The sequence below is a fragment of the Monodon monoceros genome, unplaced genomic scaffold (genome assembly GCF_005190385.1).
Source record: "Monodon monoceros isolate NGI ecotype Baffin Bay Population unplaced genomic scaffold, NGI_Narwhal_1 Super_Scaffold_11, whole genome shotgun sequence".
NCBI lineage: Eukaryota > Metazoa > Chordata > Mammalia > Artiodactyla > Monodontidae > Monodon > Monodon monoceros.
The window spans coordinates 108,122,352-108,148,520 of record NW_021703767.1 but is presented as its reverse complement, the minus strand read 5'-3'; the positions used below and the strand labels follow the sequence as shown (position 1 = coordinate 108,148,520).

The window sequence follows — 26,169 nt, the reverse complement described above, 5'->3', positions numbered from 1 at the left end:
AAGGTAAAAAAACAAAACAACAAAGAAACAAACAGACCTCCTTAAAAGCAGTCTTTATAATCCAACAGTCAAAGTTTCTCTTAGCTTAAGGGAGAGGACATGAGTCCTGTACATTAACTATTCTGCCCTGATACAGGACTTGCTTCTACCAAAACAGAATTCCAGGAAGTAATATTAGCTCTCTATGGCCATTTTACCTTGCTAACAATTTAGAGGACTAAAATGAAGACTCTAATAGTAGTTTTGACAGGTAGGAAATGTAAAGGCGCTCCATCCCAAACTAAATAGTGATACATTAAAAAATTGGCACTGTCAGGGCTTCCCTGGTGGCGCAGTGGTTGAGAGTCCACCTGCCGATGCAGGGGACACGGGTTCGTGCCCCGGTCTGGGAAGATCCCACATGCCGTGGAGCGGCTGGGCCCGTGAGCCATGGCCGCTGAGCCTGCACGTCTGGAGCCTGTGCTCTGCTAAGGGGAGAGGCCACAACAGTGAGAGGCCCGCGTACCGCAAAAAAAAAAAAAAAAATTGGCACTGTCAAATCAGGCAGAGATTAAACTGAAGTGGAAAAGTACCTATTATAGATACTTTAAATCTTCTAAGAGAGAATCAAATAATTATGCCTTACTACCTACCAAAGACATTGGTTAAAAAAAAAACATAGTTACAAGGCGCCTATATTACCTTCCCTTCTGTAACTAAAATGGCTGTCAAATATATTAATCCTATTTATTATGAAATTATTTTTTAAATTTATTTTCTTTCTTTAATATTAAAGTAAAATACATTTTGGAAATCTGCATGGAATGTTCCCAACAGGTTGGTTCTTTATTTTTTGCAGGGTCTGAGTTATATAGTTTTACTCATTATTTCAAATACATGAAAAGACATCATCCCCCAAAATACAAAAACAAATCTGGTCTTGTGTTATATTAAATAATGATTTCAACCATTTAATATAAAACAACATACTTTTTGGGGGTGTATGTTAACAAGGCAAAATACAAGTTGTTTATAAGGAGGAAAAGGATTTAATGACTAAGATATGTCTTTTGTGGAATACCATTCACCCTTATGTCCCTCTTTCACCAGTAATGTCTTATCTGCTCTAATCCCTTCAAGATTCAAGTTCAGTACTACAAATGCAGAGATTTTCTAGTTTTCAGCATAGATTTTTCTTTTAACATTGTTTTCAGAATGCTTTAAACAATTAGTTTTACAACTATTATCTCAAATATATGTTTAAAATTCACAGTACAGCCCATATTCAATAAGGCCATAGCTTTTACATCTTTTTGGATCACAGACCATTTAATATTTTAATAAGAACTCTCTCCAGAAAAATTAAAAATTACATATCCAGAGTTTTGCAAGTAGTACAGGGGTTTCAAGGCTCCACTGACAACCGTTTAGTATAAAAACCCTTGTCATAAAAGGATGAAATCAAACAATAGGTTTAGATTTCAAAGGTTTAATTTTTTTTTTTTGGGGGGGGCCGTGCTTTGGGGCTTACAGGATACTAGTTCCCCAACCAGGGATTGAACCCAGGCCCTCCGCAGTGAAAGCGCAGACTCCTAACCACTGGACCACCAGGGAATTCTCTCAAAGGTTTAATATTTTTAAAAATAGAGAATTAGGGACTTCCCTGCCGGTCCAGTGGTTAAGACTTTGAGCTCCCACTGTAGGGGAGCTCCCTACAGCTCCCACTATAGTTCCCACTGTCCCTGGTCGGGGAACTAAGATCCCACATGCTGTGCTGCATGGCCAAAAAAATAAATTAAAAAAAATTTTTTTTAATAAAAATAAAAAATAGAGAAATCTATTCCAGGTGTTGAACAAATTTTTTATGATTGATCAGGCAAAATTAAAATAATTACAAAGGAGTACCACGCAGCTTGCGGGATCTTCCCCGACCAGAGATTGAACCCAGGCGACCACTGTGAAAGCCCAGAATCCTAACCACTAGGCCACCAGGGAAGTCCAAGGAGGGAGTTTTTAGTTTTAGTCTCAGCTAATCTTAGCTAATCTTATAAGAGCTTTTCAAACTCATCTTTTGATTTAAACGGGTTGCAACCAATGTGCAAATGGAAATACTGCTATAAAGAGATGTATATATATATATGTATTTATAAACGTATATATGTATTTATATTCAATATTAGCCAGTAAATATATAATTCATTAACTGGAGGAGTTAATGTTCATACCTGAGGGTAGAGTTTATCAGGATCTGTTAGTAAGGAAAAACACACACAAAAATAGGCAGTGTTTTCTAGCAGATTTACAACAAACAGATCCTCACATTCAGGTAGATCATTTATAAGATGCCATCAGTGATCAGTGTATGCAACATTGATATTAACAAGTCATTTTTTTGGCAAACCTTACAAGCATGTATCCAAATAACCAAATGACTACAATTCAAAGCAAGTGTTCATTTCTAGAGCAAGTGTAATTAATGGAATGGCTTTCACCTTACCGTTAAGGCTTAAAATACATTTTAAAACTTCAAGTCATCAATGATTTAGAAACTTAAAGTACGTTTGAAAGTATGTATAATTTGTAATAATATGGGGAAAAGATAAAGGTAATTATGGCAATGTGAGCTTCTTAATCCAAAAGTAAAAAATCAAAATACAGGGCTGCCCTGCTGGCGCAGTGGTTGAGAGTCCGCCTGCCGATACAGGGGAGACGGGTTCGTGCCCCGGTCCGGGAAGATCCCACGTGCCGCGGAGCGGCTGGGCCCATGAGCCTGCACGTCCGGAGCCTGTGCTCCGCAACGGGAGAGGCCGCAGCGATGAGAGGCTCACGTACCGCAAAAAAATTAATTAATTAATTAATTAATTAATTAAAATACATTTCACATATGAGAGTTAGTAGGTTTTCTTTATTCATGTAAACATTTTGATTATAATACATGACAAAGGACAACACACGTGACAAAGTACTGTAGTCTATGGTTTGGGATGTCTCTAGGACGATTTTCCAGGTGATTCTTCAGGATCTGACAGTGATTCCCAACACAGGCTTTCCAATGGCAATGCATGAGTTCTAGAAGCCACTGCCTCTATCTTTCTTCAGATGCTGAGTGCCATTTTCTCCCACCCATTTTATCCTCCATTACTTATAAAAACCCCACTCTAAAATTCAACCTATGTTATAAAATTAACAAAATCAAACATTAGTATGTATTTTCCCACAAAGATAATAATTATTAAATAAGAGTCAACTGATATGGGGACATCTGTATAACTGATTCACTTTTGTTATAAAGCAGAAACTAATACACCATTGTAAAGCAATTATACTCCAATAAAGATGTTAAAAAAAAAATAAGAGTCAACTTAATATCTCTTTTTCTCTAACTTGTGAAGGCTTTATGTAATCTCTAAAGAGTCCGAGTACCATACAACACAAAATATGCAAAGAACCTTATTACCAGGTACACATAATATGTTGGAAATTGCTAAAGTACTCAAAAGCTTAATTCTCCTGGGATAGCAATTCCCCACTAGAAACTATAGTTTACAAACAGAAGGTTGTGTTTTAATAAGAGGAAACATAGTACCTGATTCGGTACAATTGTGAGAGCTTTTCTCATTAGTACAGTGCTTAATTAAGAAATCTTTTTCCAACACATTATTTGTCAAAGGCACAAAATGTCTTTGTCTCTGTCTTCAAAACAGTTTCTAAAATTACACTATTATTCATTTAAATTTTTCTTAATCAGTAAGTTTTACTGTTTTTCTCTCAATAATAAAAAGAAGACTACTTTAAGAAAAATGTTTAATTTTTATTTTCAAAACTTTGCCATGAACATACATACAACATTAAATTTGAACCACTTGTGAGCTGTCCATGTGCCATGAAGCACTTATGACAAAAAACCATATGTAAGCTTTACGGTAAAATTAACAAGGAATCAAAATATCTTCCAAAAGGGGGAAGGGGGAGGGGAACCAATAAAAGTCATAGCTTTCATTTTATAAAAAATAGTTTGAATAATCTTCCTATAAGTCTTTAATGCTTACAAAAGCAGGAAATACATTTAAAATAGTCTTTTTAACACAGATTCATTAGCATAATGTGGTTATGGTCAGAAAAATTAAAACTAAAATGGTTTTTCAGTAGTTTATATTCTCTTCTCAACAAATTCCACAACAAATTTAACCAATTTACAATTCAAAATAAGATTTAACTGCCAACAAGGCCAAACTAGTTGTAGTTAGTACCTGAATATCAAGCTCTGTTCCATTTAATATATTTTACCAAACATTTTAATATAGCTCAATGATAGGTACTGATAACAATACTTGACTGCATGGTTACCACCCATGACTACTGCATTGCAGGTTAAAACATGCTTTGGTCAGTAAATTAAAAAGACATAAATCAAATAACAAGATCAGAAAAGTTGTTTTAATACGAATTTCCTGACCTTAAGTAAACTTTAAATACATTGACAAGGCAAGGAAAAGTATATTTAAATATACAGAGAGGTCTCTATATTTTTAACCATTTGACATTTTATATTAGTAATTTCCTGTTTAAAATAATATTTTATACTCCTGTACACTGATTATCATAACTCTCTGAGTTAAAACTAAACTAGAGTTACCTTTCTAGAATGTCCAGTAGTGAATGCATTACTTGATTCTTTTGCACTTCCATGAAGATGGTCCTTCATCCTGTAACTTTTTAAGTTTTGGACCAAGACAGAACCACCAACCAAATCCAATAAAAACACAAATAATGGACTCCACATAATAACCATCCAGTGCTGTAACACATGAGCCACCGAGTTTTTTGCAAAGCTGTAAAAATAAAATTATAATATCAATAAATACTCCAGAATTTCAAAATGGAAGTATTCAGCAATTTACATGTTTCTACTTTGTTATTTAAAGGATTAATCAAAATATACTTTTGTTAAAACATTTCATTCACTCCAAGTGACAAAACAAGTTAATGTATCTTAATCTCTCTAATGCTACTAACAGTATTAAAAAGAATTTTCAGCTCTTGCTGTAAACAATATTCATTTTCAAGATATAGCTTTTCATATTTGGAAATGTGAGGAAATTTCCAAGGAATTTACTCTAGAAGTGGGTTATTGTTACTTTGAAATAATTTATCAACAAACTACTAACCATTCAGTTTTACCACCATTTGTTATATGAATAGCCAATGGAACCCTCCTTCTTATATCATTATATACCTTAGCTATTAATCATGCATTTATTAAATGCCTAGTGTATAAGGACAATGGTACACAAGGTGAAGGAGAGAGAGACTGCTCCTCCCTTGCTGAGAAGCAACTTCAAGTGAGCTTCACTTACTGATGTGAGTGTGTTTATACCCTCAGTTATGATGGGAAAGAAAAAGCTATTAGAAACTATGGGCAGATACGATTTTAAAAAGATGTAGTACTGCTAGAGGCAAAAACGAGGAAATTAATATCTTAATATTACCTTAACATTATCTAAAATTGCAACATACTTACCTCAACAGCATCATGTGTTCGGCAATTCTGGTTTGATGCTCCTACACACTCTTTCACTGTGAGGGGATCTACCAGCCAAAGAGCTACCGTAGAAGGCCAGTTTCCTCCCAGGTTGGACACAGTATTTAAAAGGGTCATATATGTTCCACCAATAAGTGGATCACTAACCTTCGCATTGAAAGCCATTATGGAAACATACATGCTATACAATGTAACCTACAGGGAAAATGTAAAACATATTCAGTACAATTAGACTTTAAAAAGCTATGGTCTAAATTAATAACATTGAAAGCATAAACCAGAAAATTAATTTTCATGACTCTTATTAAACTCAATCAACAAACATTTATTGAGCACCTACTACAAGCCAGGCTTTAACGTCTGGTCATGGCAATACAAAGATGAATAAGACACAGTCCCTCTGTGCCCTTGAAGAATTTATTCTAAGCTGGGAAAATAGGGAATAAATAATTATGATGAAATGTGGTAAGTATTGAAAAAAGAAGTACACACATTGTGCTATCAGAGCCTAAATATATGGGAGATTAATTTTATCACAAGTAGTCAAGGAAGGCTCAACTGAGAATGACAGATGAGGTAGTATTGAAAGATCCATATAGTAATAAGCAAAACACTATATTTACACTATACCTAAATATATCATATGTGTGTATAGTATATATTATACATATAAGCACTCAAATATTCAAAGGGAATATGAATGTATAATTATATGTATATAATTTTCTTATATATAATTCAAAATTTATGTGACAAACTAAAGAGAAAAATCTCCTTGAGGGGCAAGAATTAACCCTTCATTTAGGAACATGAAAACAACCCATGTTTCTAAAATAGAATTCTTTTGAAGACTGTTCCATGGGATGTTCATAGAAAAAGGAGTTCCAAAGTCAAATAAGACTGAGAAACACTAAGTTACACAAAATTAGACTGTAGGCCTCCTGAAAGCCTTTAGAATATAAACTTAAGGGCAGGGATTCTGGCATGATTTATTCACTGTTTTATTTTAGTACTTACAATGGTTCCTGGCATGGAATAGGTGTATTCACTTAATATTTGCTGAAGGAATGATTAAGATGCTACATAAAGAGGGGTTATGTCATGTATCATTTCTCAAATTTACTTGGCCTTGTAATATTTTTACCACAAAGCATCTGGTTTTCTGAGTTTCGATGACTACACTTTGGAAAATTCTCTAATGAAATCCAAAGCCAAACAAATGATTTTTGGACAACTACATCATATTTTTCTTTACTTACTCAAGAAGTGAAGCATTACTAAGCTAAACTACTTCTCTTAGCTTCAGTTTGGCACCTAGCATTAACTATGTGCAAAACAGAAAAAAAATTATATTTGACACCTTAGCCTCAATGTTTTTACATACAGCTAGTCAGACATGATCCACTACAGAATTCTCCTAAATGATATAAATGTATGCAAAAAATTACTGAGGTTAACTGGTAGTCATATTTTTAGGTTTCAGTTAAAAACAGTGAGGAGTTGGTAAATATAATTTTCAAAGAGTTTAAACTAGGTACTATAGATCCAAAGTGAATCTGAAACACACATTAGCAATAACTGCAACTGAGTCCCAAAGGTTACTACTGGGCATCTGCCATTTATTTGAACCATTTATTCCCAGGGAAAGAAAAACCCATTCTGCAACAGCACCTTGGGTGAGACTATGGAAAAGTGGAGATCAGTTCTTTTGGGGATTACAAACATTTAATAAAGAAAAAAAAGCAGATTAACTCCCAGCTTCCAAAACCACAAAGAGTAAGTCATAATTTTTAATACAGGGAATTCCCTGGTGGTCCAGTGGTTAAGACTCCATGCTTTCCTGCCAAGGGCCTGGGTTCAATCCCAGGTCAGGGAGGGAAGAAAGAAAGGAAAGGAAAGGAAAGGAAGGAAAGAAAGAGAGAAAGAGAAAGAAAGAGAGAGAGAGAGAGAGAAAGAAAAAGAAAGGAAGGAAGGAAGGAAGAAAGGAAAAAAGAAAAAGGAAGAAAGAAAGAAAGAGAGAGAAAGAAAGAAAGAAAGGAAGGAAAGAAGAAAGAAAGGAAGAAAGAAAGGAAGAAAGAAAGGAAAAGAAAGAAAGAAAAATTTAATACAGAATCTAAACCAAAAACCTGGGACGTATAATCTAGAAGCTGTCATTATTTCTCAATACTTTCAGAAAAAAGAAAATATCGGGACTAGAAGAAGGAAAGAATCCCAAATCTAGGGATGAACTGAGGGATACTTAGCAAGGGTAGAATTCTTAATTAACTTTGGGATAAATTCTGAAATGTAACAAATATTTGTTGAATGAACAAAAGAAAAAAAAATGAAGTGAATGAAGAAGAAACTTTCTTTCTATGAATAAAACTCATTAAAATAAAATCCAAAAAATAAAAATATAAAAAATAAAATCCACAAGGTTTAAAGTTCACTGTCAAATAATTTCTTCAGAAACAGATTCGTGCTTAAATCTTAAAATTTATTATCATCATTTTAAGGCAATTGTAGAAGAACTTCTTCTTTATTTTACATAGGAGAGTTTACTTCCTGGGAAAAACCATGGCAAGCTTACCTGATGTAACGCATAACTGAGCAGCACTATAATATAGTAATATATAGGGAATCCCCCTTGATGTTCTACTTTAGGAGTCCACCAGACCAGTAGAGCATATTCTAATCCAAGCAATAATCTATAGAAAAAGAAAGAAAGGTGGAGCTGACCTCCATTTTAGGTTAAAAAACAATAACAAAAACAGAAATCTGTGTGCCTACCATATGAAAGAAGCCTGTATCTAAAACCTGTTAGGAAGTTAAAAAGAGATAAAAGTGCATATAAATGATACTGAAGTTAAAGATGTTTTTCAAGCCTTTTTCCATATACACTCTATACACAGATATTAGTGATACTGATAACCGCTCCTTATTTAACCTCTCTTATTTAGTAAGGTTTCATTTCATTTTTACCTGTAGGGCATGGCTTTGTAAAATATGTTTAGTGGCTGGGGACCTGCAGTATATTTGCTGATAATCAGAGGCAATATTATTTGCAAAGGAACCATTGGAACTGCCAATAAGGCTAAATGTTCTTTGGGTACTCCCTCTTCTACCAGTTTCAGTCCTGTTACTGCATCTGCTGCTGAAAAACCAATCTGCAATATAAAAACAAAAAAATATTTTAATTTGTGACTTATGAAATATTTTCCTCCAAGCATATGTAAGTAATTTAAGAACCTCAGTCTCATTATTGACCCATGCCAGTTACAAGTAAGTATCATATTATTATATCTGGTACAGCAATCAAGTTACGGAGGCACACTTTGCCCTTATGGTCTACTAACAATATGAAGTAAAAACAAGTGAAAATTCAGCACTCTTAGGAACTGTAATTTTAATTACAACTAAATTTCCATTTCAAAAAGTTCTATATCTTACAATAAACAGAGTCCAAGTCCAAACCTACTGATTTGTATATTTTAAGTTTAAAAGAAAAGCCTTTGACTCCAAATAAATCTGGTTAAAATGAAGCATCATTGCCACAAACCATACACATTTTTGATGATTTCTGACTGACAACAAAATTTCCAAAAAGTCACCTAGCTTTTCAAAAATAATTCTGAGAAAACATTATATCTAAGAGGTTGAGTTAAATGAGGGGTAAGAAAAGGTATAGTTAAATTAATTCTTAAAAACAACAAAAACAAATAAGGATGCTAAAAGTAGTGGGTAAAAGTTTGAGGTGAAATAAGATATTTAGATAGTCTCAAAGTATTTCCCCACGAATTAGTTTTTAATTACAAAAGGAAAAATAGTAACTTTGCAATGGATTAACAAGGTAATCAAGGTTAACAACAATATTTAATGGATAAAGGGACATGATATGGCTCCTGATATAATTCCCTGAAGATGTCACAGTATTATTTCTATGATATTTCTGACATAAATACACAGCACGAACCTAAACATGAAGAAACATTAGACAAACATAAATGGAAGGCCATTCTACAGAATAACTGGTCTGTCTTCTTTAAAAGTGTCCAGGTCACCACATACTACTATGTATAAGGTAGATAACCAACAAGGACCTATTATATAGCACAGGGAACTCTACTCAATATTCTGTGATAACCTATATGAGAAAAGAATCTAAAAAAGAATAAATATATTGTATATGTATAACTGAATCACTCTGCTGTACACCTGAAACAAAACATTGTAAATCAACTATATGCCAATAAAATAAAATAATAAAATTTTTAAAAAAAAGTGTCCAGGTCGTGAAGGACAAAGAAAGGCTCATACTAACTAAATGCAATGTGTGATCCTGAACTGGATCCCTGACCAGGGACAAATAAAGTTATAAAGGCTGCTCTGGGGACAACTGGTGAAATCTGGATATGCACTGTGATTAGGAAATTGTACTATATCAATTGAAATTTCCTAATTTTTCATTAAGTTGTGGCTTTGTAAGAGAAAGTACTTGTTTTTAGGAGATACATACTTAAGGTATTTACAGATAAAGGGACATGATATGTACAAACTACTCTCAAATACTTCATAAGAAATATGTAAAATAGCACAATTTACAGAATAAAGAAAGGGGAGCTAAATGTTAAAAATCACAGAATTTTGATAAACATATATGGACATTCTTTCAACTATACAAGTAAATTTTCAGTAAGTGTGAAAATATACAAATAAAAAAAATTTTTTTAATGATAAATATTACTTTAAATACTTTTAAATACTTTAACTTCTCGGAATGGAGCCAAAAAGCAAATTTCACATAAAAAATTAAAGGTCAGAGATATTTCATTTAAGTCCAGAAAAGAATTTCACTTATACTTAACACATTCTCTTTGTAAACATTAGATATACAAACCGACTTCAACATTTACTCTGTCTTAAAAGTGGTACAGGAGATATTTGTAATACGCATATCTAATAAAAAAACTCATATCCAGGATATATAAAAAATAAAACTTCTACAAATTTAAAGAGAAGGGTAACTCTGGATATTCAAATGGCCAATAATCATACGAGAAGATGCTCAACTTCTTTAGTCATCAGGGAAATGCAAATTATAACTATAATGAGATGCCACTACACACCCACCAGAAAGGCTAAAATTGAAAAGACAATACATGTGGTTTCAAGGCTGCGTAGTGATTAGAACTCCCTTACAGTGCTGGTGGTAGAGAAAATTGGAACAATGACTTTGGAAAACTGTTTGGCAGTATATACTATGCTTTTCTTAATGACCAGCAATTCTACTCCCAGGTATTTACCCATCAGAAATGTTCACCTATGTTCCCCAAAAGTAATTTACATGAAAGTTCATAGAAGCACTATTAATAATAGTCCAAAAGTAGAAATAATCTAAACATTTGTTGATAGAATGGATAAATTGTGGCATATTCATACAATGGAATATTATAAGCAATGAGATGAACAAACTATTGCTATAAATAACAATATGGATAAATTATACAAATATGATGTTGAGTGAAAGAGCACAACAGCTAGACATAAGAATACATACTGGATATTCCATTTATATAAAACTCAAAAGCAGGGAAAACTAATCTATGGTGTTAAAAGTTAGGAGAGATGTTACTTTTGGTGAGGTTTACTCTACAGGGGGAACATGGGATTCTAGACTCTGTATTTGAAGCAACTCCTTATACATTGCTGGTGACAGTATAATTTATTATTAAAATCTTTTAAAAAGCAATTTAACAATCATATTCACTGATCCGTTAATTGCTCACTTAAGAATCTATTGGAAGGAAATATTCAGAACACCGAAGAGTTACACACAAAAATATTCACTAGTGCATTTTTATAATTAAAACACATGGCAAATTAAATATACAACAACAGAAAAATGAGTACATTATGGCAAATTTATATACTGTGACAATTTATAGCTATTAAAAAGTATATTATAAAATATTATTTAATGATACAGGAATATGGAATAAGACAATAACAAAATAAAAAATTATACACAGTATGATCCAATTCCACTTTTAAAGTATTTGTGTGTATATAAATATATTAATTCTTAATTATAATTAATGTATTAATTATATATGTCAAGTTTATGTACACACATGTGCATGCACACACATACATACATAGGGGAAAAAAGGAGGCTGGAGGGAAATATACCAAAAATGTTATCAATGGTTATCTCTAAATGATATAATTAGATAATACTATTCTTCCTTGAAACTTTTAGCATTTCTAAAGTTGAACCTTAAGTTTAAACCTTCCTAACATTTCCTAAAAATGTAACCCTCCTTATCCTTAGAGAGGAGGAAAAACTCAGTACTTCAAAACAATGAGGCTGTAATTTTTACTTTAGGGTTATCAAAAGATAGCTGTGAAAGTGCTTATGTTGATAGGTTTAAATATAATATGAAAATCCTATAACTGATTTTATATTTTAGGATATTAATTCCAATACTAGCAATAGTTCACTATAACAAAATATACTTACCTTTCTTCTAACATAATCTCTTTAAAATGTTTTAGAACTATAAAATTAAGACATCTTAATACAGAAAACATACAGAATTCTTAAAAAGTCACCAAAACCCCCCTTTATTTGATAGTATATTTCCTTCTAACATTTTAAAATAATCCAACTGATTTTTAAATGGACTTCTAATAATCATACATTTCCATATCTTTGTAAATTACATCCTAAGTAAATAATTTTAATACCTTTGACATTAGGTATATACTCATTCTAACAGTAGAGAGCTATTATTTTTTTAAGGTATTCATTTCCATTCCAAGCATTAATATCATTCATTTAAAAACTCACATTTATTAGAAGTACTTCAAATTGGCATAATTTTTTTCAAGATCTTAAGACATTTAGCTTACTTTGAAGTTATGTTCGATTTGATATCATCACACCTTTTAAAACACATTTAGTAAACAAAGTATATTAGTTTTTATTGTTAAATTCTAATATTACTGGAAAGGGACTTACGAAAAGGCAACAGAAGTATTCCATGATATTGTTAATTGTAACAGAATGGGGAATTTGCTTTATAAATCTCTTACCTTTGCAGTTAGAATCAGAAGGCAAAATGTCAGAACTGCAGGCATTTTTATAATTGCAAAAAGCAGCTTGTAGGTATCTGTGATCCCTTGGGTTTCTTCTTTTCCTACGGATACTTCTTTGTTTTCTTTTTTCAGAAGGGCAACTAAAGTTGTTGTTATCAAAAATACAGTTCCCCAGAAGAAAAGGAAGTCTGAAATTAAAAATGTTTTAAATCTATAATTAACCTTTGAAATAACATGTCTTCATTGATACTAAATAATTCTGTACACAACTTTTCCTCAACTAAAATCTGTTAAAAAAAAAAAAATGAACACATAGGGCTGGTCATGTTCAAGGCACCAGATGAGGCACAGCAGATGAATAAGACAGTCCTGTCTCTGTTAAACATACATTACATAGACAGTGATACTTAACAAGGAAAGGGTTTAGTGGATTGAATGAAATAAAAGTTACCAAACTGTGACCCTGCTGTGTCACTTTATTCAAGGAAACTGCTTAAGGGCAGAAGATGATTTTCATATCCCATAAGATCCATCTTTAGTCATACTTCTTAAGCACTTAAACCATTTCAGTTCTTTATTAAATTTTGACAACTTAAACAACAAACAGATGATCATTTACATTAGATTTTCTGCCTTTTGTTTTTAAACTTCGTTTTTAATCTGTTTAAGAATAACCTTCTCTTTCAATACTATGATACATAAGTAATTTTCTTGTCCTTGTAGATGCACAAAAAAGACACATGAAGAGTACTATTTGGGTTGTTTCAGTGAAAGATGCCTGGGCCGTTAGCCCATATTGCAAACAAATTAAGCGGAGGGAGTGAATAATGTTCTGGAAGATTCTGCATAACAGCTAAAAATAATAGTAATAATAAAGGCACCATTTCTTGAGTGCATACCATGTGCCATAAATGTGCTAAGCATCTTACACATATCATTTCCTTTACTACAATAGTACAACAGGGGAAGTTATTACTAGCCCCAATCTTCAGATGAAGAAACAGGCTGAGAGGTTACATTGCCTGATATTATATTTTAAGTCAGTGCCTCATACAACTGATTTCAAAAACTTGTGTCTCCTTAACCACCCTAAGAAATGCATCTTATTTTGTCTCTATAAAACTTTCTCCAATACCTGTTTTTTTTGTTTTTTTTTTTTTTGCGATACGCGGGCCTCTCACTGTTGTGGCCTCTCCCGTTGCGGAGCACAGGCTCCGGACGTGCAGGCTCAGCGGCCATGGCTCACGGGCCCAGCCGCTCTGCAGCATGTGGGATCTTCCCGGACCGGGACACGAACCCGCGTCCCCTGCATCGGCAGGCGGACTCTCAACCACTGAGCCACCAGGGAAGCCCCAATACCTGTATTTTATGCTACATGTAATGGAGTTGAACCTTTTTATTATTTAGTAATTCCTATATTATGTTCTGATACTTTTCATTTTCAAGATTATTACTCTATTGTTTCATGGCATCTCTAGAAATACATCTCCATGAGATATGTACTTTGTTTCATATTGAAAAGTATAAAATTTACCTTTAAATTCCTATGTGTGTATCCTATGGTTATCCGCATGTATTATTTTTCATTATTCTAATAAAATTTATTTTTAAAAAAAACAAAACTTAGTGGATAACCCTCAGTTTCTTCATCTGTAAAATAAGAGGAGTTCCCTAGAAAATCCCAGATGTTTTCTAGCTCTAACATTCTAAAATCATATTCAGTTTTAAATGTGTTTGCTTTTTATTTTATTGCTCATGCAGCATAACTGACTGTTCATGAAGCCTAGTCACCTTTTTCCAAAAAAAGGTCTACATTCTTGAGTCAGGGTTTCCTCTGTATTCAGTCTTGCCCGGCTGCTGTGCTGGGTCACTACAGCTTAACTCTCACTTACGATGGAGGCAGACAGCATCATTCATTTAGATCAACTTCCCTCATGCATAGACCAAATTCACCTTAGTATTTAAATGTTCCTTTCTTATAAGTTATTTCATTTGATTTTTGTAGTAAACACATGAGACAGGCAAAGTAGGCATTATTATACTATGCAGAGACAAGGAAAAGCTCAGAATATTTAAACCTTTGCCAAAGGTCAAATTATTAACAGGCAGAACTTGAACCTAAATCTTCTGAATTTGAGATTCATACTCCTTCCATTATTTCACAGTGCCTATATAAAGACTTTTTAAAATTAATGTTGAATTAAGAATCTATTAGAATTGGCTAATTATGTAGTCTCCACAAGCCTAACCAAAAACAAGGCTCTGCTACTCAAATTTTGCAAATTAAAGAAGCTAAACTGCTTCAAACACATACAGAAATTTGTATTCTGAGGTGAATTCTTTTCTCCATAATGTGAAATTTATACAGATGGTCCCCAACTTATGAAGGTCTCACTTGAGATTTTTCAACTTTATGATGGTGTGAAAGCGATATGCATTCAGTAGAAACTGTACTTTGAATTTTGATCTTTTCCCAGGCTAGCGATACTCAGTATGATCCTCTGTCATGATGCTGGCAGCACCAGCACGAGAGGCTTCCCTGATGGCGCAGTGGTTAAGACTCCGCCTGCTCACGCAGGGGACATGGGTTTGAGCCCTGGTCCAGGAAGATCCCACATGTTGTGGAGCAACTAAGCCCACATGCCACAACTACTGAGCCAAAAATAAATAAATAAATAAGAATAATAAGTTTTTAAAAAACGGTAAGTGAAACTTAAAAGTTTTCAGTTATATACTACTTTCAGCAAAGAAATTTTTTAATTTGCTTAGTATACACTCCCATTTTTTTTTTTTTTTTTTTGGCTCTGCCACAAGGCTTGCAGGATCTTAGCTCCCCGACCAGGGATTAAACCCCATGCCCCCTGCAATGGAAGCACGGAGTCCTAACCACTGGACCGCCAGGGAATTCCTTATTCTCCCTTTTTTTTTTTTTTTTTTGCGGTACGCGGGCCTCTCACTGCTGCGGCCTCTCCCGTCGCGGAGCACAGGCTCCGGACGCGCAGGCTCAGCGGCCAAGGCTCACGGGCCCAGCCGCTCCGCGGCATGTGGGATCCTCCCGGACCGGGGTACGAATCCGTGTCCCCTGCATCGGCAGGCGGACCCTCAACCACTGCCACTGCGCCACCAGGGAATCCCCTATTCTCCCCATTTTAATGAACAAAATCTTCATCTGAATTTAAACTCCGTGATACCAGTACCAAGGGAAAAAAGATTAAGAACAAGTTAAACAGGTTTCAGTATTGTTTGCAGATAAGATTATTTCTAATTTCTTTGTGCTTTGAGGGTAAGATAACAGTATGAAAGAAAGAAGAAAGTAGTGACAATAGGTCATTCACAGCCCTCATTCAAAGGCTTTCCATTGCTCACAGAGACTGAAGAATGAAGTAATGGCTCAGAAAGAGAGGCTTAACCACTGCCAGAAAATGTATTAAGATTTATGAATGCCATTACCATAAATACTATTATTAAACTATTGGCTATTGTTTATTAATACTGCTTGGATCCTACAGAACAACCATAGTCTGATATACCAACCACTAAAAAGATATTATTAGCAATAATAATCTAAATATTTCATTATTAACATTCTGGTTGATTCTGATTTATGTATTTTATCTGCAAAAGCATTGTGACATATATATGTATGATCAAGATGTCAGAGCTGATGTTCAAGTTTCTTATACACAATTTTGTGCAAAGACCTGTAAGACAAGTTAAATATTCTGAAGTGGCTACTAGATCTTACCTAACGCTCCAATGAGTGCAAAAATTAAGAGCATGTAACAATGCACCAGTAATAAAAAGGATATAATAGCCAGCACCTGAGCTCCTATTACGCCAAAGCAAGACACAGGACAGGGCAATAACCTTCAAACTCACTCTCCAAGACAAGCATTATTATTCCTGTTTTATACTCAGTGAAAGAGAATCACAAACCAGGAATTGCCAGAGGTGGGATTCAAACTCAGATCTGACTCTAAAACAAGAATGTTCTTCATTATACTACCCAGATGCTCAGAAACACCTACTGCAAGTAGGCTGTCTTCCTACTAAACAGATACACCTGAGAAAAAAGGTACTTATTGTAGCTCCAATCAAGAAGTCTGGAACACAGACACTTAAGAATACTTCTTTGAACTGGTTACTTGTATTCCCCCCTCCCCACCTCCATCTCCCCATACGGTGGTATGCCATAGGGTATGCAAATCAAACATGGTCCATCTTCCTAAACAGTTCATTTACTCAATAACTTAGAAAGAAACATTTTCATGAGAAACATATATTATAGAGAAGGCAAAATTTCCATGAATTTTAAAGATAAAACAAGATTTCAAAAAAATTTCAAGCTTTCAAGGCTTTGGACCAAGCCCCCAGACCCTTCGTGGTACAGGTTCATTCTCTTCCACCATCAGAAGAGGTAGAAAAATTAAGAAGCACTGTCTGATACAACCATCCTTGGCTCAGGACAGGTTCTCTCTCTAACTCTCACACTATGGAAATGAACTTTAGTCCTTCAGAAGTCGCAGGAAAACAAACTTTCAGTTTCTGTTCTAAATAACCCTCAGGCCTTCCTTTCATCTTGCTTTCAGTACAGCTTTCTCCACTTCACAAGTTAGAGCATGAAGGGAATTTAGACACCTATCATCAGTCCACTGCTCTTTCACAATGGAAGAAACTGAAATAGATATACCATGTATCTGGCCCTGGGTCTCCAGGTAAGTCTTAGCAAGAAACAGAATTTTCTTCTATGTCACAAATCTCTCCCTTTTAAACATTTGCTCGAAATATCTATACTGAGGAACACTCCCAGAAAATTCTGTTTTGATTATAATACAATATAGTCATGTCTTATTTGGGGATTAGATTTTTGAAACACAACATGCAATGCAAAAATTAACTAAATACAAAGCTAATTTTGAAAGCTTCCTAAGAGTTTGGTTTTCCTAACCCCTTAGGAAGGTGCCATCTTTAAATCACATACTTTTTCATTAACTCCAACAATGCCAGGCTCTCCTCTGGGGTAGAAGAAATGGTTTCTTCAATCAAGCACTAGATTAAGCAGCTGTCTGACTAGCAAGATCCCTGTTGTCCCAAAACACTAGACTTAAACTCAGCCCAGGATGCAAGACTGAAGCTGAGAGGCCAATAGATTCAATGCTCCCACCTCATGCTAAATCTGGGGCTTGTATCACTGAACAGATGGAAATGAATCACTCTTTTCATTTTTAAAAATATGTTCAAGCCAAGCACAAAATCCATTTTAATTAAACATGTATGACATTATCTCTACTCTGATGCTATGATAGGAGGTTCTTGCATTCAGCTTTTGTACAACCTACATCCTGACACCCCTAAATCACTTTTTGTAAGCTGAAAGCTGAATTCAGACTTTTATAAAACAGCTGACAGTGAGCATTCCAAACTATCACACGAAGAGGCGGGGTTCATCAGAATAGCTAAAATGAAAAATAATGGTAACATGAAATGCTGGTAAGGATGCAGAGAAACTGGATCACTCACGTATTGCTGGTGGGAAGATAAAATGACATAGCCACTCCAGAAAAAAATTGGGCAGTCGCTTTCAAAGGTAAAAATGCACTTAACGTGAACAAGCATTTGTACTCTTGGGCATTTATCTGAAAGAAATGAAGACTTATTTTCACATAGCAATAGCCAAAAACTGGAAACTACTCAAATTGCCTTCAATGGATGAGTGGTAAAATATACTGTGGTATTTCTAACAAATGGAATATTTCTCAGCAATAAGACTGAACAAATCACTGATCCATGCAACAACTTGGATGAACCTCAAAGAAATTATTCAGAGTGAAAAGAGTCAACCTCCAAAGGATACATACTGCATGATTTCATTTATGTAACATCTCTGAAATAATATAATTATAAAGATGGAAAACAGATGAGTGGCTGCCAGGGATTAGGGATGGAGAAGAGGAAATGGGTATAGCTGTAAAGAGGCAACACAAGAGTTTTGTGGTGATGGTACAGTTGAGTATTTTGATAGTAGTGGTGGAGGTTATATAAAGCTACACATGTGATAAAATTACATAGAGCTACACACGCGCACACATAAATGAATATATGTATAACTAGTGAAATCTAAATAAGCTCTATGGATTGTACCAATGTCAATTTCTTGGATTTGATATTGTACTATGGTTATGTAATAAGATTTTAACAATGGATGCTAGGGGAAGGGTGCATGGACTTCTCTAAACATTTCTCTGCAACGTCCCGTGAATCCATAATTACTTTTAAATAAAGTTTTTAAAAACTAATGGGAAATTTAAGAATGCAAAAGTTCTACGACTGTACTAGGAATAAGAAATGTAGGTCTCAAATACAAGACAATATAAAATATCTAAAAAGAAAGAAATCTGTAGGTGTTTTAAATCATGTATTCTGTAGCATTAACTGATGATGATTGGACTTCAGCTATCACGTGTTCAAAAGTAAAGGGAAGGGACTTCTCTGGTGGCACAGTGGTTAAGAATCAGCCTGCCAATGCAGGGGACACGGGTTCAATCCCTGGTCTGGGAAGATTCCCACATGCCGCGGAGCAACTAAGCCCGTGTACCACAACTACTAAAGCTGCGCTCTAGAGACCGCGAGCCACAACTACTGAGCCCACATGCCACGACTGCTGAAGCCAGCGTGCCTAGAGCCCGTGCTCCGCAACAAGAGAAGCCATCGCAATGAGAAGCCCGCACACCGCAACGAGTAGCCCCCACATGCAGCAATGAAGACCCAATGCAGCCATAAATAAATAAACAAATAAAAGTAAAGGGAAGAAATTAAATTAAAAATATTTTTCTTAGATAACACCAAACCAAGAAATAGAAATTCTGTAACGGAACAAACATCTTGCTTTTTGAATATGCACCCCATCCTTAATAAATGTTTCAGCATGCATACTCACATATAAAATACATACTTGTATTGACACATACACAATTCTATATATAAAATAGATAACTAATAAGAACCTACTGTATAGCACAGGGAATTCTACTCAATACTGTCATGGCCTACGTGGGAAAAGAATCTAAAAAAGAGTGGATATATGTATATGTATAACAGATTCACTTTGCTGTACACCTAAAACTAACACAACACTGTAAATCGACTATACCCCAATAAAAATTAAAAACAAAAATATGTATTTGTGACCTCCTATACTAAGATATATATATATATATAGTAAGATAAAAACCCCACATTAAAAAATATGAAATAAAAAGAATGAAAAGGACATGTATAAAATGCAACATTTATCCAAAATTGTATTTAAAAGAACAGGTGGAATCAGGGGTTTTATATTTTTCATTTTTAAAAAAAATAAATTTATTTATTTATTTTTGGATGCGTTGCATCTTCGTTGCTGCGTGAGGGCTTTCTCTAATTGCGGTGAGTGGGGGCTACTCTTCGTTGCGGTGCACGGGCTTCTCATTGCGGTGGCTTCTCTTGTTTCGGAGCATGGACTCTAGGTGCGTGGCTCAGTAGTTGTGGCGCACGGGCTTAATTGCTCCGCGGCGTGCGGGATCTTCCCGGACCAGGGCTTGACCCCGTGTCCTTGCGTTGGCTGGCGGATTCTTAACTGCTGTGCCACCAGTAAAGTCCTTATATTTCATTTTTAATTTCCTAGGAAAACATCTTGTATTAGGTAAGTCTATTTTGCTTTCTCCAATTAAATTATAGTTTTCAGGAACACTATAAATGAAAGTAGGAGACTGCTTGTAATTAGTGAGGTTCTGACTGTTTTGTTGAGAAATTTACATAGTAAAGGCTAGTTCAATTGGCCTCCAAATAAATTTCAATAAAGTTAGAAGTGAAATTCAGAGTAAGACATATGCCAAATAAAATCAAATACTTTTTTGGTTTACAGTGTATTTTGTAAATTGGCTTTTATGCACCCCATCCACAAAAGCTATTCTACAGTTCTTTACTGGACAAGGAAAGCATACAGTACCATTTCTCCTTTGCTTTGTTTTAAAAAGGAAAAAGGCTTTAAACCTTCTTTCTGGGGTATGGTCTCCAGTTTTCAATATGTAATCTCTCCTGAATCTAGTAGCCCCAGTATTCCCAGCTATCTCACTTTACTACTAGGGCCCTAACATTTGAAAAGAAGTTCACTTCTTCCTTTGTCTATACTGAGATGTGAGATCCACCAGATTTATGAATTTGTTCCATTCAAGGCAAAAATAGAGTGAAACTCAAGGACTGTATATCATACTGTGTATGATATTTACCCAGGGATTAACTTGTAAGGTAATGGATTCCTTTAAAAAATTTTTAGAAATTTTAAGTAATTATACAGTAAAACAATTTTTTGGTGTACAGTTCTATGAATTTTAACACATGCATAAATTCAAATCATTACAGAACAGTTTCAACACCCCCAAAACTCCTTCATGCTATTTATTTATAGTAACCTTCTCATCCACAACCCCTAGCAACTACTGATCTGTTTTCTATCTCTATAGTTTTATCTTTTGAGAATGTAAGGGAATGTTTCAAGCCTAGATTTAGATGCTAAAGAATGTATTACAGCCTATATAAGAATAACTGATCTAGAAATGGGTCAGTTAGTTCTGCCCAAATTCTAAATAGCATTTCTAGTCACGTAAAATATATTAATGAGTACTGCTTCAGAAAGCAAGACAAAGAAATTTGTCACTAAGTCAGAATTAATGGTCCTGCTTTCTTCCTAATTGAAAGCATGAATAGCATGAGTCTCCCTGGTGGTCTAGTGGTCAGAATTCAGCACTCTCTCTCTCAAAGCATAAATGTCTTAAAAATAATGTTTTTATTATTATTATCATCAGTTTGATTACCTTCATACTTAGAGCATCTGTTTTTTCAAAGCATCATTTCATTTTTCTCTGATTTACTCCTATATGTGCAGGCCTATCTAGAGATAAACAGATTCATAGATCTAATATGTTTGGCCCTTTTCTCCACTATCAGACTATCCTGCTCCCTGTCTCAAAACCCAAATATACTGCTCCCATGCCAATCACTTCTATTCATTATTGTTACCACTGCTTCTAATTTTTTTTCCCCGTTTTTTGGCCATGCCATGCGTGTTATATGGGATCTTAGTTCCCTGACCAGGGATCGAACCTGCGCTCCTGCAGTGGAAGCACTGAGTCTTAACCCCTGAACCACCAGGGAAGTCCCTACCACTACTTCTAGAGGAGCAGGCCTCGACTACCAGTTCTCAGGCTGGATCTGGCCTAAGGACATATTTTATGATTCTAGCAAATGTTTTTAAAATGAGGAAATAAAAAGGGAATTTCCAGCTTCTCCTGAATACTCATAATATCTAGCAATCCTGGGATCCTACTGCCACAAGAGAACAATTTATTGGAGTTGAAGCTACCCGCCTTTAAAAGGGAATGAGTTTTTCAGGTCATCACTATCCCCTCCAATACCTACAGTCCTGCACCAACTCATCATTTTGGTTTGCAAACCTGCACTATAGACTATAAATTCCTTGCAAGCAGAGAATGTCCAGGTTTTATTCATCAAATTGTAACATCTATCACATGACCAGTACCAAACAGGCATTCAATGCTGAGTAAATGAATGACATGGGTCACTTTAAAATCAAAATAACAACACAACAACAAGAAACCCTTAGTCTGTCACTTCTGGGCATCTGGCATTCTGGGAGCATGCTGATGTGTTTTGGACATCAGCAGTCAGAGTGCTGATTTCTCTTATAGAAAAGCCCAATCAGCACATATTATATTCAGGTTTTGAGGCTTTTTTTTTTTGAAGTTTTTCCTAGTTTCCTACCAAATGGAGGAAAAACACCAAATAAGGAGTCAGGAAACCTAAGCTGTAGGTATATCTATCTCTACCTCTAACTAGCCAGTTAGAATTTCCTGATCAGTTTCCTCATCAGTAAAAATGAGGAACTGAAATATATGATCTTTTCAAGGCATAAAACTTTATGTTCTAATCTCTGTGTCCTACTGGGTTACTCTCACATTGCTTGAAGCTTAAAAGGTTATCTCTTTTTGCTACTAAAGATCCTTGAAAACCAAGGGGGCAGGAGCAAAAAAAGGCTACCTCTGAGTTAAGGACTGTTCTGTATCCCTGAAGGTACCAAAAAGCCAATCTCAGCATAATCAAGGTTTTCTTTCTAAGGGACTGTGTTTTCATCCTCTCCTTCCTGTTCTAAATTTACTATTTAGATTACTGCTTTCTAGATGGCAAAAACTGTTCTTTCTCAATATATTCTATCTCTGTGTATCTGTAACTCAAAACCAAGTGCTAATAACAGAACGTATTTCAGAATTTTAAAAAATAATTATGCCTCTTTTTAATTTCCTCATTTTGTAAACATCTGCCTCAGTGTTTGCCTCTTCTTTTATTACCTAAGCAACTGTATTTCCTTCATGATTCTTTCTGTGCTCTCTAAATTCCTCAAAGCCACTGGTTACTCTTAGTTATACTAAGTTCCAAAAAAAACCTATAAATGTGATATGTACAGTCATACAAAGGAAAATGAAAACAGGACTCTTCAACTTTAACTTATTAAAAAGTAAACTATTTTTACAATTTCCTGGAGAACAAAGTTCAAATTCCAGAACAAAGAGCTATTCAAAATAATAAATCAGTGTAAATAAAAATCCAGTGGCACAATTCTGATCTTCCCATAGGGGAACAGTTAATGGCATTCTCTGGAATGATATTTTATTAATCACTCTTTTATCGCACTTGTGAGAAAGCTCTAATTTACTTAGTAATTTAGTTTCCATAGTCTCTTCAATCTTGATTTATTTATTGAGAGGTTCCCATGTTAAGTAACACATCATCCTATTAGCCCTTTTTGGTGATATGAATAGTCCCAGTAAAAAAGGAAAAGCAAGACACATAAAAAAGCAACGATGCATTCATGAAGTATTTGTAAGCAGAGAATTATCCATATAGCAGAGACAAACCTGTCTAGGTGCACAGCAATATCTCTCAACCATTTTTGGCCGTAAACCAACTGAGGAAAAGTATAACTATTATTTCATCAGTAGTAGTGGCTCACTGGCAGTTTGAGGAGGTAGAAAGGGGATCACTTATAGGGTGTAGGGGTGTGGAGGGGCTGTATACGATTTCAGTAATACAGTTGAGAATCCCTTCCTCCCTTCCCTGAATATTATGATATAGCCCTTAAACTTCCCTCACCACACACCTTGCCCTGACATTTACCCTACTGGGAATCCCCTAGTACTAGGAAAATGAGAGAAAGTTTAGCTGTTTAAACTTCAAGAGACAGTCACCTAAATTGATCATCACTACCAGAATGAAGAATTCTACTATATTCCCAGTGTTGGTCATTCCTGATACTGGTAATTTTACTGTTTCTCAGTTGTTAGGAAAGTTAAAAAACAAAACAAAACAAAACAAAAAACCTTACCGGGCCTTGTATTGTGCTCATGCAGAAAGAGGGGGAAATCTGTAGAATTTACACCCAATTTCCTACGGGATAAACTTTAAACTCTTACAGCAACTAAAGAATTTGGTCAACAACCTTTAATTTGGTCACAACCTTTCTTTCAGCATCATTGTCCAAAATCAGGCCCCACAATGACTGCTTCAGGCACTTTGAACACTGCATGTACTGTCTTGTATCTTTCTGTACTTTGCTGCTTCAGTGCATTTTCACCTGGTGTTTTGTGCATTCTGGAACTCTACTTACCCATTTCATGAAATCTTGTAATTCAACAACAGCAAATGCCAAGCCTGACTGGCAAGTTCTTCTTGTGGGCGGGACTTGGCTTTAATCATAGGAGGCCCTTTGAACCCAGTCACTTAGCCTGCTCATTAATGTTTAAATGAATTAACCCTGTCCTATTCACCAGAAGGCTAGACGACGGCTCTTGGTATAAGGGTAGGGGTAGAAATGCACCAGAAAACATGGAGCTAGAAACCTCAGTCTAACAAAAGACGAAAGGAAAATTCTGAAATAAGGCCGGGCTCATGTCTTCACACTAGCCAGTCTTCTAAAAAATGTGCATCTGAGTATTATTAGGCAAGTGCCAAGGTATCCCTAGACTCAGAGTTTTGTTTGCTATGACACAACAATGTTTACTGGGTTGCCTTCCCCTGCTCAGTTCAGAATACCGATCAATTATGATTGCTCTAATGTAATCATTCTGGCTGAAGCTCATTTTAGTAGAACAGAAAACCTACCTCGGATTATCTCCCATAAAATGATTTCCAGTACATTAAATAATGGTTCCTTCTAACACCACACACACTGTCGAAAGGATTCATAAACGTACAATAAACCTAACAGCATAATAAATTAAATACACTACCTGAAAGAGTAACGATTCCCCTGGGTTGAGGTTGAAACCGCAAATACTTGTTACAAAAGTCGGCAGATTCAAGGGCCAAAAACAAAACATTGCCCAAAAAGTAACCGGCTGTTTGGCCCACTGAATTGCAAGTAGAAGCATAACCCACGTTTTCCCGGGATAACATGGTTAACGCCCAACCATCCACAGCGATGTCCTGAGTAGCTGCCAGGAATTCAAACAAAAAGAATGTCATAGTGAGAGCAACCACATCGGGGGTTCTGCCATCTGTATTTCCGAGCAAATGGTCCACTTGAGTGGAGAGATATATCATGAAGAGTCCCAGTATATACTGTGTAGGGACAAGCCAAGATTTGCGACGACCGAAGTTCCTAAAGTAAACCGCATCAACCAACGGGGCCCAGAGCAATTTGAGACTGAAGGGCCAAAAGACAAAACTGAAGAAAGCCTGATCTGTATAGCTAACGTTTTTGCTTTGTAAAATGAGTGGGACGCTTCCCGCCAGGCCCAGTGGAATGCCCTGAAGCACGTAAAGAAAGAGCAACAGCAAAATGCTGCTTAATTCCGCCCGGCAGCTCCGTGGGGGTTTTGAGAAGTCACTAGCGCCGATATCCCGCAAAAAAGCTTCTTGGTCCCCTTCCCCGTCAACCAACTCCGGATAATTATCATCCCAGGCGCCCGGCGGCAGAGGACCGCTCTTCATATCTAGAGAGTGGTTAAAAGTCCCTGGCCGTCGTTGCCGACTATCCTTGTGGGAGATGGTGGGTGACATATCAGAGACGATGCAGAGCCCCGTCTGTAGGAGGCCAGGGCTTAGCGTCTTGGATCCGTCTAGTCCCAGGTCCTAGGCTGTCCCTCTGGACCAGGGTCTCGATGGCTCAGGGAGGGGGAGCAGGGCGCGGGTTGATAAGGGCACCTCTTATGGTGGCCCTGAGTGCTGAAGCCGGGAGTCAGTCTCCCGGCGGGAGGCCAGGCGATGCCCAGGTAGATGCCCCTTGGAGCGGCGTCAAGGAGCCTGAAGGAGCCCCCCGGGCAGCCTCGCCGGGGTCTGGGCTGGAGGAGAGGGCCGTGGTGCTGCGATGGAAACGGGCCCCTAGCTGCGGCGAGACCAAACAGCCAGTCCCCCGACCCACCGCCTGCTCTAGCCGTCACCAAAGCGGAAGCCGTTACTTTCCCCACGGGACTACAGAGATACCAGATAACTTCCTGTCTCGCGCTTCAGGAAGTGGT

The 26,169-nt window shown here is 35.9% G+C and overlaps 1 protein-coding gene across 2 annotated transcripts; it reads right to left on the bottom strand.

Annotated features, from left to right (window-relative positions):
• Positions 1–2,871: 2,871 nt before the first annotated feature.
• SLC33A1 (solute carrier family 33 member 1) lies at positions 2,872–26,169 on the bottom strand. Of its 2 annotated transcripts, XM_029214899.1 has the most exons (7): positions 24,940–26,169; positions 12,596–12,786; positions 8,483–8,667; positions 8,091–8,208; positions 5,501–5,716; positions 4,616–4,811; positions 2,879–3,149 (listed from the first exon to the last, which is right to left on the bottom strand). In XM_029214899.1, the coding sequence occupies exons 1-6, from the start codon at positions 25,709–25,711 to the stop codon at positions 4,644–4,646; spliced, it is 1,650 nt and encodes a 549-aa protein (XP_029070732.1). In that variant the 5' UTR covers positions 25,712–26,169; the 3' UTR covers positions 2,879–3,149; positions 4,616–4,643. The 2 variants fall into 2 exon arrangements, with proteins under 2 accessions (XP_029070734.1, XP_029070732.1); XM_029214901.1 differs by lacking the exons at positions 8,091–8,208; positions 12,596–12,786 and having other exon boundaries at positions 2,872–4,811; positions 24,940–25,757.